This window comes from Castanea sativa, chromosome 12, assembly GCF_040712315.1.
Source record: "Castanea sativa cultivar Marrone di Chiusa Pesio chromosome 12, ASM4071231v1".
Classification (NCBI taxonomy): Eukaryota; Viridiplantae; Streptophyta; class Magnoliopsida; order Fagales; family Fagaceae; genus Castanea; species Castanea sativa.
The window spans coordinates 2,349,468-2,366,734 of record NC_134024.1 but is presented as its reverse complement, the minus strand read 5'-3'; the positions used below and the strand labels follow the sequence as shown (position 1 = coordinate 2,366,734).

General features: G+C 35.3%; 4 protein-coding genes across 5 annotated transcripts; 3 read left to right on the top strand and 1 right to left on the bottom strand.

Annotated features, from left to right (window-relative positions):
- Window positions 1–1,640: 1,640 nt before the first annotated feature.
- Window positions 1,641–6,548, top strand: LOC142618470 (pentatricopeptide repeat-containing protein At1g71490). Of its 2 annotated transcripts, XR_012841296.1 has the most exons (3): window positions 1,641–1,783; window positions 2,450–5,154; window positions 5,360–6,548. XR_012841296.1 is itself a non-coding variant. In XM_075791411.1 (2 exons), the coding sequence occupies exon 2, from the start codon at window positions 2,577–2,579 to the stop codon at window positions 4,782–4,784; it is 2,208 nt and encodes a 735-aa protein (XP_075647526.1). In that variant the 5' UTR covers window positions 1,641–1,783; window positions 2,450–2,576; the 3' UTR covers window positions 4,785–6,548. The 2 variants fall into 2 exon arrangements, 1 of the variants encoding a protein (XP_075647526.1); XM_075791411.1 differs by having other exon boundaries at window positions 2,450–6,548.
- Window positions 5,126–6,423, top strand: LOC142619469 (uncharacterized). Its single transcript, XM_075792569.1, has 2 exons — window positions 5,126–5,154; window positions 5,514–6,423. Exons 1-2 carry the CDS (start codon window positions 5,126–5,128, stop codon window positions 6,421–6,423), a joined length of 939 nt encoding a protein of 312 aa, XP_075648684.1.
- A 1,421-nt stretch (window positions 6,549–7,969) lies between the features above and the next one.
- LOC142619189 (uncharacterized) lies at window positions 7,970–12,856 on the bottom strand. The gene is made up of 5 exons (XM_075792265.1): window positions 12,403–12,856; window positions 10,204–10,318; window positions 10,012–10,093; window positions 8,754–8,805; window positions 7,970–8,250 (listed from the first exon to the last, which is right to left on the bottom strand). The coding sequence occupies exons 1-5, from the start codon at window positions 12,772–12,774 to the stop codon at window positions 8,188–8,190; spliced, it is 684 nt and encodes a 227-aa protein (XP_075648380.1). The 5' UTR covers window positions 12,775–12,856; the 3' UTR covers window positions 7,970–8,187.
- A 1,011-nt stretch (window positions 12,857–13,867) lies between these two features.
- LOC142618740 (pentatricopeptide repeat-containing protein At1g71460, chloroplastic) lies at window positions 13,868–16,253 on the top strand. The gene has a single exon (XM_075791750.1). The coding sequence runs from the start codon at window positions 13,957–13,959 to the stop codon at window positions 16,051–16,053; it is 2,097 nt and encodes a 698-aa protein (XP_075647865.1). The 5' UTR covers window positions 13,868–13,956; the 3' UTR covers window positions 16,054–16,253.
- Window positions 16,254–17,267: the final 1,014 nt, after the last annotated feature.

The following is a 17,267-nucleotide window of genomic DNA, read 5'->3' as shown; positions in this document are numbered from 1 at the left end:
ATGAACTAATCAAACTTGAGCATATTACTAAACCAACGCAAACTATTTTGTTAGTGCATCAAACCATATAATAATAAAATAATAAAATTATATAATATATATTTTAAGGGTAGTGTTAACGGGCACCTTGCAGTGCCCGTTAAGAAACAAATTTATGTCAAGGAAGTCAACTTTTTGTTAGAATTTTGACCAATTTTATAGGGTGTAGAGTCAATAAAGCCAAATTTTTGAATTTTACTTGTCACTTCAGTACTATTTTCATTTATTTCATCAATTTATACAAATTTTTTATTAGGTAGACCCCACAATATTTCATCCTTAACGGATATTTTGCGGTGCTCATTAACATTTCTCATATTTTAAATATATGTTAAATATATATGTGTGTGTGTGTGATGGATTTGGCTAGGCAAATTTGTGAATTTGCTAATTTACATTGACTCAACGAGTTGTAAAAAAAAAATTGGTAACCTAACCCAACCTATCAACTTCTAAAAGTTCACATAACCCATCAGGTTGGGTTGGATTAGATCAATTTTAGTGGATCATTGGGTTGGTTGCACCACGCCCTTAGAGTAATCATCATGGCTTTAAATTTGTAATTAGAAGATGTCTATATATAAATTAGCAAATTCATAACTGTAATTTCTTTTTTGAACGTGAAGGAAAAAAAATCTTAAATTTTAAGATTTCTCTTTTTTTTAATTCAAAATGAAATTTGTTATTTGACATTTATGATCTTATTTCTAAATGAAGTTACCCTTCATTAATGAGGGGTATTTTTGAACCACATAAAAAGTCCATTTTTTTTAGAGGGACATAAAAGTCCAATTGAAAGAGGGGAATCCTCTTATATATAGTATAGATTAATAATAATAATAACTAGTCGCTAACCCGTACTATGCACACGAACCTACCTATTTATAAGGTAGACTAAAATAATTTTATAAAATCTTAAATTGATTAAGAAACTACACCATTACATGATTTGCTCTTGTATAATTTCAATTTGTGTTACAATTTGATGAATAAATCATTACTTGAATGTGTACTAACTTACAAAAAAATTGTTAGACAATTTCAGATATTACAAAAAATAACTTTAAAATTCAGTTGTTAAAACTTCTAAAAGACTAAAATATATTAAAGAATCAAATGACTCACGGCTGAGAAATTTTTGATACAAAATAAAATATATATAACTAAAAAAAATATAAAAACATAAGAAAAAGATTGAGTTACATTCAAAAGAATAATCCATAGCTATAAGCTTACACCCTATCATAAAATATCACGTTAGTGAAATAGAGAGATAATAATAATAATAATAATAATAATAATAATAATAATAATATCAATGTTTAAGTTTGAGTTTAAGTTGGACTTGTTAGAAAAATTGACTTTCACTCCTTGTTAAGTTTGGACTAAACAAAAATAATTTTATTTAAATAAAATAATAATAATAATAAAAATAAAGAGAGCTTTGCGGTTTACTGCAAGTCGTTTCACTTTCACAAAAAAAGAAGAAGCTGAAGTCGTTTGAAACCACTTGTTTTTGTTTTGGTTTTTTGAGGCCTTTTTTTTTTTAGCTTAGTTGTAAAACCTCAGAAGTTCACAAAACCCTTTCCTTTCACTGATAAAGCCGAGAAACCTACCTCACTGATACAAGGTTTCTGTCTGGTTCCCAAGAAACAGCAGAGGAAAACTAAGGAAGAAGAAAGGATACAGAGAGAGAGAGACAAAACCTTAACATTGTTTCTTTCGAGGTACGCATGGGGCTCTGGTGAGTACGCCTCTGGGTAATACGGTTTTGTGTTGTTTTACTTAAAGAATGATTGAGTCTCAATTATTTCGGTCGGTGTCGGTTGACACCCCTATATTATGTTTGGTTGCTGAGAAAAATAAATTTAAAAACTTCGCTTGGTTGTGTTATAACTGAACGAAAATGTTACTGCTCAAAGTTCAAAGTTTTTTATTTTTTATTTTTATCTCCTCCTGTTGTTTCTAAAGTTTGATTTTTGCTAGCTACTTCCCTGTATGATTATTACTTAGAAGTGATTTTATTTGATTTCTTTTTGAACGCAAATGATCTTTGAATTATATTGTTCATAAGTATATTTGTGATCTCTGAAGATTATATATATGCCTATTTTTCATGTTGAGAAAATAGAAGGACAGAGAGAGAATAAATTTGGGTTTTTTACCCCTTATGAAACAAAAATATATTAATTTCAACTAAATTTACCCAATTTGCAAGAACCTTGTAGCTTAGTGGCACTGCTTGGTCTTGTTTATGAGGAGAGTGTGTGAGGTAACAATTGAATTATTTAAATAAATAAAAAACCCAATTGAAGAATGTTTTTGGGCATATGTGGGAATTAGTGTGAAGAGTGCTTTCTTTAACACTCTAATGGTTCATTCATAGCTTACATTATTTCTGATTTTGCAGGGGAAATATTACCTTCAGTCCATGATTGAATGAAGTAGCCTTTGATGCATGTTGCGAATGTGGGTGAAGCCATGCGGTCAGTTCTCACTGACCATGCTATCATCACACACACATACATTTATAGTGTATGCCGCCTGCTCCATCTCGGTTTATCCCAAGAGGTATCTCTATAGCTCAAATCCAGAAATACATTCCTAGAGAATGGAGACAAGATACAGAACAATACGATAAGCCGTCCACATCATGCAAATCAAATGATTCTGTCCCGGAAACAAACACAAGCAGTGATGAATCCATGATTAATTCCCTTTTGACATCTCTCAAGGACTTTGCAAGCCAAGGCCATCTATCAAAAGCATTCAAAAACTTCTCTCTTATCCAGCTCCATGCCTCTTCATCTCCTTATGACCTTATCTTACATCCCATTTCTTTTCTTCTTCTATCTTGCACCAACCTTAAATCACTCCCACAAGGTCAACAGCTTCATGCCCAGATTATCTCCTTGGGTCTCGAACAACACCCCATTTTGGTGCCCAAGCTTGTTACTTTTTACTCAAGTTTTGACCTCCTTGCTGAAGCCCGTACTATTACTGCGAATTCAAGTATTTTGCACCCTTTGCCTTGGAATTTGCTTATCTCTGCTTATGTTAGGAATGGGATTTTTGGGGAGGCTCTCTCTGCCTATAAAGAAATGGTGGATAAGGGGATTAGACCAGATAATTTTACTTACCCAACTGTTCTCAAGGCTTGTGGTGAAAATTTGGATTTGGGTTTTGGTAGGGAGGTTCATAATTCTATTAATGCTAGCCCTGCTGGGTGGAACTTGTTTGTACATAATGCCTTGGTCTCCATGTATGGGAGGTTTGGGGAAATTGATGTTGCTCGAAGCTTGTTCGACAAAATGCCAGAAAAGGATGCTGTTTCTTGGAACATAATCATATCTGCTTATGCCTCCAGGGGAATGTGGGGGGAAGCATTTCAGCTTTTTGAAAGCATGAGAATTACAAATAATGAAGTGAATATCATAACTTGGAATACTATAACTGGTGGGTGCTTGCGAACTGGAAATTTTAAGGGAGCACTTGACTTGCTTTCTCAGATGCGAACTTGTGGCGTTCTTTTGGATTCTGTGGCAATGCTTATTGGTTTGGGTGCATGTTCCCACATTGGGGCAATTAAACTGGGAAAAGAAATTCATGGTTCTGCAATTCGTAGCTGTTGTGATGAGTTTGATACTGTCAAGAATGCACTAATTACTATGTATTCTAGGTGCAAAGACCTAAGGCATGCCTATATTTTGTTCCAATTGGTAGAAAATAAGAGTATAATTACTTGGAATTCTATGCTTTCTGGCTACAGCCACATGGATCAATCAGAGGAAGCATCATTCCTATTTAGAGAGATGTTGCTTTCCGGAATTGAACCAAGTTATGTGACAATTGCCAGTATTCTTCCCCTCTGTGCTCGAGTGGCCAATCTGCAACATGGGAAGGAGTTCCACTGCTACATTACAAAGCGTGAAGAGTTCAAGGACTATTTGCTTTTGTGGAATGCTCTTGTAGACATGTATGCAAGGTCGGGTAAAGTTTTAGAAGCCAAAAGAGTGTTTGATTCGTTAAGCAAAAGGGATGAGGTGACTTATACTTCCTTGATTGCTGGATATGGAATACAGGGAGAGGGACAAGCTGCACTGAAAGTATTTGAAGAGATGGAAAGGTTCCAGATCAAACCAGACCATATAACCATGGTTGCAGTTCTATCAGCTTGTAGCCATTCTGGTCTTGTAATCCAAGGCCAGAGGCTGTTTGAAAAAATGCCTTGTGTTTATGGTTTAAGTCCTCAAGTGGAGCATTACTCTTGCATGGTTGATCTATTTGGCAGGGCTGGTTTGTTGCACAAAGCAAAAGAAATGATCAAAACAATGCCTTACAGGCCAACTCCTGCCATGTGGGCTACTCTAATAGGAGCCTGTCGGATTTATGGAAATACAGAATTAGGGGAGTGGGCAGCTGAGAAACTGTTAGAAATGAGGCCTGAAAATTCAGGTTACTACGTCTTGATTGCTAATATGTATGCTGCTGATGGTCGTTGGAACATGCTAGCTGAGGTTAGGACTTCCATGAGGGATTTGGGTGTGAGGAAGGCTCCTGGCTGTGCTTGGATTGATGTGGGCTTGGGATTTTCGCCCTTTATGGTGGGCGACACATCAAACCCCCATGCAGAAGAAATTTACACTTTACTGGATGGATTAAATGAGCTAATGAAAGATGCGGGATATGTAGCAAGTGGGGATTTTGGCTCAGAAGTGAATTTTGTGGAATATGATGAACAATAGAATTTATACTAAACAAAGGACTGCTAACATGTTTCAAATGGATTTAGATTGCCATTTAAAGAAGCACAGAAAGAACCACAATTGTTGAACTTATTTGAAGTGAAGATATTCTTTGTAGATGGGGTTTACAAGGAGAATGCTAAAAAACTCAGGAATCAGAAACATTGGGGCTCAAAATTTGAGACCTTGGTTGGCCATGGCACTCTTTGAGAATGACTTCTACCTTCATTAGTTTGCTATTTTAATTTTGCAGCAGATTTGAGCTCATTGCTTCAGCAGTCTGTATTTTTATGGTTTCCAATTTTGCCTAATTCCATTGCCCTTATTTTATTTGGGCAGAAATGATTAATGCACTTCTTAATGAAAACAGGTGTGCATAGTGACCAAACTGATTTTACATTCATAATGTAGCTGTATTGAATGGAGAATTCACATTTCACATTGTAATTTTTAAAAACATACCTGAGTATAGACTTCACTTATTAAAAAAAAAAGTTTCTTCTTTGAGCTATATTTGATTTTTTTTTTTTTTGGTGATCAATACTGAAATGTCATCTTTCTGATCTTATTGATAGCACTACCAACACTTGGAAAGCTGACTTAGTTAGGAAGTTATACCCATCACACTGCCATGGAGATTCTGCACCTCCCCATTCCTAAAACTGATGCTGGGATTGATAAGTTAGTTTGGAAAGTATAAGGTGGAAAAAGCCTATGATATGCTGTCAGGTACTTCCAAAGGTCTGCTGTTCCTAAAGCTGTTTGGAGCACAATAGGGAAGCTAAAACTCCCTATGAAGATCGTTACTTTCATTTGGAAATTACTCCATAATGGTCTTCAAGTGAAATCAACCTTAAAAAGTAGAGGTATTGCATCTGAGCCCGCCTGCCCTCTCTGCAATGAAGATGATGAAACTTTATCCCATTTGTTCCTGTACTGCCAGTTTTCAAGAGCGGTATGGCATGGCACAAATCTCTCAATCCATACCTCGGCTTTGAACCAAGCAAATACCATTCAGTGGCTCTCAGGTTGCATGCCTAGAACTGATCTTGAACCCCAACAGAAGGACTCTTATCTTCAAACCATTTGCACCACCCTCTGGTCTTTGTGGAATCACAGGAATAAAGTGGTTCATGAAGGCATTAACCCGAACCCACTAATGGTCATTCTCACCTCTCAATCTCTTGTGTGCAGGTTCCAGGAAGCTTTTAGGATGGATGATTACCACTCTCAAGATCAGGACAGACCTGCACTGACTTCTGCTGTCACCAGAGATTGGCAACTCATTGTTAAAGTTGCTGGCTGCAAGGGAAGGAAGTGCAAGCGAAGTGGCTATGCTTATGAGGCAAAGGACTTGAAGGGAGACCAGATTTTCAGTGGGGGAGCTAGCTGCCTATCCACCTCCTGCTCAGTGGCTGTTCAGAATGCAATTGTGGAAGCAGCTATAAAGGCTACAACTCTTGGGTTTAGACAAATTTTGTTCCTTACCAATTGCAAAAGAACCACCCAGGTTTGCAATGGTATTAGTCAACCAGGATGGCAGGAGTCTTCCTTGATGACAGACTTACACTACCTAACGCAACAGGGTCTACCTTTGGCACTCTTTTTGTTCCTAAGCTTATCCTATGTAATGTTTTAGATATTGCTTATTTAGCTGTCTAGACTCCAATCCACTACTGCTGGATCACTCCTACTATAACCTAACGTCTTATGTTTTTTGCTACGGTATCAAAAAAAAAAAATACTGAAATGTCATCATTAAAATGTTAATCATACTTGTCCTTTTTTCCCCCCTCCTTTTAAATGCAAAGGAATCAGTTGACTAATTTATGCCTTTGGCATATGTCTTCATGCAATCGTTAGCATTTTAATACACAGAAGAGAGATTCTTCTCTTTGTGTGAAAAGTCCTGTACAATTCTCCTTTAAAGTCAAATAAGAGTCTTTGAATTAATCATCAAATGGCTCTAGCTGACTAAATTCTTGTATACATGTACCCCCTTTTTTTTTTCTACGATGCAAGTGTAATGTTCTGCTAAATATCTTTCAAATAAAGAAATTAAAATAATTTTTCCATGTGGAAAGGATATGTATACTTTGATAGTAGTTTTTTTTTTCTCCCATTATAATGAGAAAAAAAAAAATTATTTTTTGCTGGACAGTATTTATGTCTAATAGGTCGCATTAAAGAATTTTCCAACAGAAAAACTAGGCTCGAATTGGTTAGAGGGTAATGATGTGAAGAGAATTGTAGTTTATAATAGTACCTTCTCTTCTTTTGTAACAAAAGGAATTGCAAAATGAGTTTCAATTTAAAAGGATTTAGAAAAATACCTCTGGATCAAAATCATCCTCGTAGCCTTTTCAAGCATATAAGTAAAATATTAGTGAATTTCTGGTCATGAGCTTTTGGTTTCAGCCATGGTTTTGGTCAGTCTCAACGAGAAAATCATTTTGTTACCACCAAAGTGGTGAAGTTTTGAATTGTCTGAAATCTTCTTTGTGACTTTGAGCATCGCGGTAATTTTAGCTCTCTCTCCGCCCATTCATGGCTATGGCGCTGATAACAACTCTGAGAGAGATCATGTGACGTTATAGAAAGAGTTATTGCTGCGAGATTTTTTTGGTCATTTTGGCTTCCTCTTGCATGAGCAACCTGATCTGGCATAAATGAAGATTGCATGTAAGGTGTATCCTATTCTTTTTGATATTTTGAAGTTTGAACCTTATAAACTCAGTCAAAATGGCACAAATGAAGCAGCTGGTTTGGCCAAAATAGCTTCCAAAGTCAACATGAACATGGGCTGGTCGAACTCTCAATGGCTCTAAGGTCCTTCTGTAAACTGATGGATGAGTCTGTATCTTTTTAAAATTTTCTCTTGTTATGCCTATGCAATTTCTTCTATTATTAAAACTAAAATAAAATTTTTTAAAAATGAAGAAGAAAAAAATAAAACTAAGTTTTCACTATGTTCTATTCTACAGGCATCTTCTACCATGGCATCCATGTTTATTTATTTTTGCTGAATGTAAGTAGGGGATTTGACCCCAAGTTTTTGAACCCACAGAAGAGGCCCAATGGCATTAACCAAGTTATTTAGCTATGATCTTATTCTTGGTGTTAAATGTGTTCTATGTAAGAAAGACATTGTGGCTTTAAAATACAGCATGTGACCACAAAGTGCATTGCTCACCAGATATATTTTACTGTAATGATATAATTGAAGAAACTGATCACCAAATATGTTGTTGCATATTAAATTAACAGTGTAGTAAAGAATACAGTGTGGTTGGGGGCAGATTTAACTATACATTTGAACCTAAAATTTAAATCTTTATCAAATTCAAATAACCCTATAATCATTTCTATTAAAGATGAAAAAATAATTGCTTGATAGCTGCTATCATAGCCGGTCTGCCAGCTGAGGAAATTGCTGCAGAAGCCAAGTTACACCTCTGATAACCACCTGCACACATACAGTAATTTGATTAGAAGGATAAAATGTATGCATAAGCATAATAACTGAATCAATACAATTTTTAATTTTTATCCATCAATGCAAAATTTATTTTTTATATCAATTGGTTACTAGGAAGACCATCAGAAAATTGAAATATATGGGCTATCAGGGGAAAAAATTAGTGTATCAGAGGTGAGATACAATAAGTTTCTCTCCAAATTCATGCAATCTCAACACCAACTTAGTGGAGTTAAGCAAGGTTGTAAGCAAGGGCTGAAACAGACCAATGCATACTCAAGTTCAACCAAAATAATTTTCAGATTTTAGGAGTAATATGAGCATATGAAGGAAAGCATTCATGCATGCGTGTGCACCCACACAGAGTAGCATTCTGACATTTTATTTTTATTTCTCTCTTCTAATTTTTTTTCCTTGTTTTCCAGTCTATCTCTGGACATGTGTATTATTTCCTGACATCTAAATGTGTGTGTGATGGCTAATTTACATACCAAAGCTGCCTCCCCAGGTTTGATTGCAGGTTCTACAACATCTCGTCCATAACTGTATTTTGAAAATAGCAAGATTAGTCTCCCAACACAATCTATGCAATCTTTGCAGTGCATGGTGCAAATATGTTATAAGCATCTTATGAACTAAATAAACACAAATTTTTTTAGATAAGGTTTTATAGAGTATTTTTTTTAGTCAATGATTTTTCCCAATAGAAGGTCCTATTTATTTATTATTGAATGGACCATAGACTAACTCCCTTTTATTTGGGAGTATTGAATTCCCCCATAAATATGTAAGTTATCATCTTAATTTACTACTTAAGTATTGAAGAAAAGGGCCTCATTGTATGATTGGCATCTTGGATGACAAGGTATTGCATTTCAAGGGTATCTTCTCTTTAAAATCTTTGGTCTTTCAGGAAGGAACAGGAGCAGCAAGGCTTAACATAATGGAGATTCTTATCATTGATTTGGTGGCACCATGGAGTCCAACATACTAAAGTTATACCAAAAAGGACATGAGCAATGGACCCTATGTTGGCTAAGGGTGAGAAGGTGCTCCTTTTGCCAGGTTGGAGCTGGGGAGGTTAAAGCAGAACCTCTAGTCTGAGGTTGTCCAATCATTATGTCTCAGGTAGGTTAACTCAATGCCATATTCTGCAAATTTGTCCAAAACTAATAGTACAATCATCATGAATATAAAAAATCTATCATGTTGAAATGGTAGTTATAAAAATATGTTCAATTGGGTTTTCAAAAAGAATTAGCCAAGTAATCTAATGAATACCACATCCAAATAAAGAAATCAGGGTGGAATGGAATTTTTTTCTAATTTAGACAAAAATAAATAAATTATAGGACAAGTATTACCTTTTGGACTGAGATTAAACATGCCAACTTGTAAGGTCAGGCACTAGGCCGCTAGCACATGATGCAAGTTCTTTTATTCTTAAATTGAAAATTTATTTGTATTTACATCAGGATTAAGCAAGTTTTGATGTTTTGATAGCTCCCATTTGCATCATCTCAAAGATATATACAAAGTGAAGAAACATTGGACTCTCACAATCAATTATGTTTCAACCCAGAATTCAAATTATTTTCTTTCTGGGGAACCAAAATTGTGATTGCAAACAATACCCTTATTTAAGGGTTAATGAAATTCTCTTAAGGCAGATTCTTTCAACTAGGGTTAGATAATCCATTGCAAATAGTATATAGTATACTACATATTCAACATTAAAATATCACTTACATTATTTGTCTCTTTTTATTCACAACCTCCAATCGATAAAAGCTGCATCCTTTGCTAAAAGGAAAAGGCCTCTTCCTCCAATCTGAAGTTATTTCCCACATTAATCAGGTTGAAAATCAAAAAATCTAAAGAGGTAATTAATACTTATTGGGATGAAAGAAGGTAAAAAGCATACGATATTTTTCAACATACCTAAATGCCATGTCACTCCAACTGCTGAGGAATCCTCAGTAGACAAATCATCAATAACAAATTGGAGGTCTATGGAGATGGAATCAGTGAATTTTTTGAAGAACTGCAGGATTTCCTACATATTGAATCAAACTATGTTTAGAGAAGGGAAGAGATACATAAATGAAACAGAGGGATGTTTTTACCACTTTTTTTCATATAATCATATTCATGCTGTATCAAGTTGCTGAGGTTTTCAATGATTCAAATTGGTCTAAAGATTGTATCTTTAGGTTGATAAATCAGATTAGAAATTTTATGAGTGATTCCTTTGAAAAATGTCCAATTGAAATTCCTGCAATAAGAAACCCAGGAAAGAGGAGGTGTTTCTCTTTTGCCCTATCTCATTAACTGTTACCACCAAACAAAATCTATTGAAGAAAACATCTTCCCTGCTGTTACTTTATCCCCTCCACCATGTGAACAAACACTAGTAATTCTCAGAGACATCATTGACTTTTAATATGCTTCCTTATCAACAAACTCAAATCTGCTTCATGAAATTCAAGGGGTGCTAAAGTCACATGAATCTATATTATGAAAAAAAATAAAGGGACTGATGAAACAATATGAGAATGTCAGTTTAATAAGCTCCTGAAAGACATTCTTATACTTTGTTGAAAGTTATGAATTCTAAAATATTTAAATTATACATTAGGATATTATCATAGATCGTGGTTTTCTAGAATACCATGGACTACCATAATTTTGTATACCAAGGGCTACCATGTCTTTAGGGTTACCATACTAAAGTTAATGTACATTAGATCCATTGTAACACATATTCAGTATAGCTGCTTAGATTCGGCTGTGGAGATGAACCATTAGGCCAAACCATGTTAATTATCTTACTTCTTTCTCTCTATACATCATTCACACAGTTGCCTGCAATGAGTTCTTCCATGGAGACCAAATCGTGGACATTGATTCCCCCGTAGAAGTTCCTCACAACATATGCAGCAGATTGTATGACATCCTCATCATCATCACCATTGGTTGTAGTTATTGTTCTTGGTGATGAGACCCTATTAAAAGTAAGTGACACCCTCCTTCTTCTACTTCTTGTGTTAGGAGAAGTACTACAAGGAGTAATGAAACTGGGAGTGGCTTTGTTATAGAACATATACGAGATGAAGCAGGTTCATCTGCATGGTTGATTGATATGGCTAATTTAAGTACCTCAAATAGACACAGAAACTGCCTATGTAGGATATTGGAGAACAAAATGTAGGATTGGTATTTTGGATATATAGAAGCAAAAGTCAAAGAAAGCATTATCAGTATGATAGGGACTAGGAAAAATTCTTGAATTATGTTGTTCATTCTTTCTTGGAAAAAATAGGCGCATTTTACCATAAAGGACTAGAAAAGGATATGTGACTCAATTATCATGGACCAATTAGTGTACAGTTTGCTTATCCTAATAGCCCCTAATCATATTAGAATTGGGATAGATCCATCTTTCACAATAGGACTTTCAACACGACTCTAAAAAAACAGAGAGTGGAGAATCAATACTCAAAACTAAAGTGATGACTTTAGACCTGGAAACATTCCGTCTAAATTATTATATTTTGGACACCAAGTTGAAGTCCAAGTTGGGGTGTACTAAGGTTTGGCCTGATTTTCCCCTGATCATAAAACATCATACCAATATACATTTTGTTCTAACATGATTTAATACTCATATGATTTTTCTTCATATATGTATGCTCGTTTGGTTCCACTTGTCCTCAGTTTGTTTGACTAGAAACAACTTTTTTACTAGAATTACATACAGCCTTTTCAATTGTTTAAAGACAAGGTTTTGTTAACTGAGTATCCTAAAAATATGGATTAAGAAAAGATTAAATGTTCAAAATCATGAATTACAATTTAAGGGAGATTTCGGCAAATTTTAGATACAAATTCCTAGTAGCTTACCTTGAGTTTTTCAATTAAATTTAAACATTTGATTATTTTGATCAACAAATCACATATTTACTATTTGTACTACATTAACCAATACAGCACCTAAAGAATTTTATTGTATCATTGTATTGTAGTTTTGCCTATACGTGTACATATACTAACGTAAAATATCCATATACAATTATACATACGCATGTGTGGCAGTGTGTGTGACATTTGAAGAAAAATAGGTTGAGAAATGTGGTGTACCTTGCGACCAACAAAAGGAGTTGCAAAGATAAGGTCCTCGTACACGCAGTTACTGGCAATGAGGTCCTCCACGGAGGCCAAGTCACGGCCATTGATTCCATCATAGAATTTTCTCACAACTTCCTCAGCAGATTCTACAACAACATCCTCATCATCATCAACAACATTTACATTTTTTGTTGTTGTTGGGATTGATGCAATAGCAACCTTTGTTTCATCTGAGGATGAGACTCTTGTAACAGTTCGTGGTACCCATCTTCCTCTACTGCCTCTTGTGTTAGAAGAAGTACTTGGAATGATGAAACTTTGAAGAGTGGCTTTGTTAGTGGTGAAGTGAAGGAGAGGAGGTGAAGGAGAAATGAGAGAAAGCATTGTTTTGGTGGGGTTTGTTGTTTTAAGGCTTTAAGTTTAAGCACTTCTGACACTTCTCAGCCAGACACATATACTACCTACATAGATTATTGGGGAACATAGTCTTGGATTTGATTCGGTATATTCGTGTGGAAGTGTAAGTAAGTGAAACATTGTCCACTTACTTTTTAAAGCTTTTTAATTTTCAAGGTTATAAACAACAAATCTCATAAATTTTTCATGATTTGTTGAGTTGAGCATATTATAAATTTATAATCAGTATGACATCAATTTTTACATATCATTTTTATTGTAAATCAATCACAATTTATAAATTTTAAGTATTTGTTTAGTGGTTGACATTCGTTCTCCTCGTCACAAAGGCTTGAGTTTGAGTCTCTAATAGCACTTGAGAGTTGAGACATAAGTCCATACGTGTGACGAGTTTATCTTACTAGGTAAGATGTGATTGGTCTCACAATCCTACCTTATATACATAAGAACTTGTCGTTATCAAATTGTGAAATTTTTTATATAATTGAAATTATGATAAGATTTAAAGTTATGATTTCATTTTTATGGTAACAAGCAGAGCTAAATAAACCTTGAAAGTGATTTAAAAAAAAAAAAACTGCCCAAATTCCATTCTCTCCCATAGTCAAGCCCCATTATCATCTTTAAGCTTCTATAAAAATTCATTTTTCTTCTAAATGATTGCATAAATGTTTTAGAATTCTTATCACCTTCTGTGTACAATTTCAGTTTTCCAAATCAATTCTTCACCTTAGAGCTCTTGAATTTTATTCATGAGGTCTTTCACTTTAGAATCGACAAAACTCAAAGCTTTATTAATTTAGTTTAAAAACTAGGAGGCCGTTTGGTAGGGTAATTTAAGTAACATTTTTTAATTTTTAAATAATATTATACGTATTTTCACCCACTTTTCTATCCACGCATATTTTTAAAAAATACAAACAAAGATACTAAACGACCCTTCGGATTTTATTAGTTGAAAAGTAAAAACTCCCAAAACTTAAAAAATATGTTTAGTGCTATGTCCAAATAAAATATTTGGCTAGAAGCACCTTAGCCACTTAGGCGAGTGCTGAAGCAGATAAAGAAACAAGCAACCGAACCCAATTCCTTCTGTCTAGTCCAAACCAAACAAACTCAGTGTTTTTGTGAACCCCAAAAGACAAACCCATGGAAGTTACACTTCCATGGACTCTTCATCTCCACCCAAATCCCTTCACTAACTACACCCACAACAGAAACTCCTACTTCTTCAAAACCAAAGCCTCAACAAAATCCCCAGCACCAATCCAAACCCATAACCCAAAACCACCACCATCAAACACCCACCCCCAACAACAACGCAAAAAAACATCCAAATTTCCATCCAAAAAGCCGCCACCATTTTCACAAAAAGATGCATTCCCAGAATCTTTACCACTCCACACCAAAAACCCATATGCCATTTACAAAGACATCCAAAGATTTGCTAAGCAAAACAAGCTCAAACAAGCATTTGCCATATTGGACTACTTGGACCAACAAGGTATACCTGTTAACCCCACCACTTTTTCTTCTCTTATTACTGCTTGTGTTCGAACCAAATCCTTAACCGAAGGAAAACAAGTTCACACTCATATAAGGATTAATGGGCTTGAAAATAACGAGTTTTTACGTACAAAGCTTGTGAATATGTACACAGCTTGTGGGTCGATTGAAGATGCACACCAACTGTTTGATGAATGTTCTAGTAAGAATGTGTATTCGTGGAATGCCTTGCTTAGAGGGAGTGTGATATCGGGTAGGCGGCGATATCGTGATGTGCTTTCGACTTATACTGAAATGAGGGAATTAGGGGTCGATTTGAATGTTTATTCTTTTTCTAATGTCATCAAGAGTTTTGCCGGTGCATCTGCGCTTTGGCAAGGTTTAAAGACTCATGCCCTTTTGATAAAGAATGGTTTTTTTGATAGTTCAATTCTTGGGACGAGTTTGGTTGATATGTACTTTAAATGTGGAAAGATTAAGCTTGCGCGTCGTGTTTTTGAAGAGATTGGTGAGAGGGATGTTGTGGTGTGGGGAGCGATGATTGCGGGTTTTGCACACAATAGGTTGCAAAAGGAAGCTTTGGAGTATGTGAGGAGAATGGTAGAAGAAGGGATAAGGCCAAACTCGGTTATACTGACTACAATACTTCCTGTTATTGGAGAAGTTTGGGCACATAAATTAGGCCGAGAAGTTCATGCTTATGTGTTGAAGACGAAGAGTTACTCGAGGCAGATTTTCATTCAGTCTGCCTTGATTGACATGTATTGTAAGTGTGGGGACATGGGATCAGGGAGGCAGGTGTTTTATGCATCAATGGAGAGGAATACTATTTGTTGGACTGCTTTGATGTCAGGTTATGCCTCAAATGGGAGGCTTGAGCAGGCTTTGAGATCAATAATTTGGATGCAGCAGGAAGGGTTTAGGCCTGATATTGTCACAGTTGCCACTGTTCTTCCAGTTTGTGCAGAGTTGAGGGCTCTGACTCAAGGGAAGGAGATTCATGCTTATGCTTTGAAGAATTGGTTCCTACCTAATGTATCTGTTGTTTCCTCTTTGATGATAATGTACTCAAAGTGTGGCCTGTTGAAGTATTCTTTAAAATTGTTTGATGGTATGGAACAGAGGAATGTGATCTTGTGGACAGCCATGATTGATTCATATGTAGAACATGGCCATCTAAATGAAGCACTTGGTGTGTTTAGGTCAATGCAGTTGTCAAAACACAGGCCAGATTCAGTTACGATAGCAAGGATATTGAGTGTTTGTGGTGAACTAAAAAGTTTGAAGCTTGGGAAGGAGGTACATGGACAAGTCTTGAAGAAGAATTTTGAGTGTACCCATTTTGTCTCTGCTGCAGTTGTGAAGTTGTATGGGAGTTGTGGAGCAATTGGTCATGCAAAGTCAGTTTTTGATGCAATCCCCGTTAAGGGAGTAATGACATGGACTGCAATTATAGAGGCATATGGATGTAATAACCAGTGTCAAGATGCAATTGCTCAGTTTGATCAGATGAGATCGGGTGTTTTTACTCCAAACCATTTCACTTTCAAAGTGGTTCTATCTATATGTGATCACGCTGGATTTGTGGATGATGCTTGCCAGATATTTAATTTAATGCATCATAGATATAAAATAAAGGCATCTGAAGAACATTACTCTATAATCATTGGACTTCTCAACCGTTTTGGTCGCATTGAGGAAGCTCAAAGATTTGTACAGATGAGTTCTTCCTCATCGTAAAAAAGAGGCAATGAAATATTTACTCTTCTTCTTTAGGTTCATTAAGTTCGTTGATGAAACATGCTCATGAATAGCCAATAACTCAGTAATGTGCAAATGTATAGACCTGTTGTAACTTAATGCATCTCATTAAAACTATCTGTAAGGATTTGTATATTTTGATGGCGAATGAGAAAGGTTGACAGTGAAATTCCTGAATTTATATTTGGATATAAGAACTTTATTTGTTTCCTAGTCATGGTGAGAGTGGCATGTATTAATAGTTTTATATGTTTGTATAGATCATAGGATGTGGAGTGTGGATGCTTATTTAGGAGCCCACTTTACAGATATGGGAACTCTTCTTGAACCAAATACTCTTGTACTCACAGTAGTTGGAGTTTGGATTTGTTGATTAGCTTTTACTAACAAGCTACCAGAAACCTTATTATTATTATTTTTTGATGAAAGAAAGACCAGAAACCTTATTATGAACTGAAACAAGATATCATTTATATTTTTTGGAAAAAGAATTAAACAAACAAACCCAATATAGGATCAACACACGATATATTGTTGAAATTATATCATGGTTTTTTCTTTTCTTTTCCTACACTGTGATTGTGCCAGGACTTGTTTTTTACTTCTTTACGTCTAAGGCTGAATGCAATTTTAAATTTGTTAATGTGTCGGTTAATTCAGCTAGAAAAATCTGTGTTGTATCAGAGAGCTAAATGTCTCCCTAAAAACTAATTCTAAAAGACCTGCAAACATTTTTTTTTTTTTGGGTTGCTTTAGTCATTGAAACAAACACATATTACAAAGGGAGATCCCAAGAAACCAGCGAAACCTCCCTGCTACAGTTACCAAAATACAAAGCTAACTATAAAACCAAAGCAAGCCAAAACAAATGGGCAAAGCAAAACACACTAACAACTAAACAAAACATCTATAAGGTATCCAAACTAGCACCTTCAGCACAGTAACACATAGACAATACAATAGCACTTTGGCGAAAGCACAGCATCACAGGATTTCTAGAATCAAATTAAAATACTACTTGTATCAATCCCCCAATTACAACAGATGGTAGCATTTAAAACTGACTTCTTGAATTTGGTTTTGAACTCCAGCCTAGCATTGACATCCCTTTATATATATATGCAAGATAGAATTTTTATTTTAGTTTAATCTAAGTGTATATGTGTGTGAAACTCCATCATAGAGACTTGAAC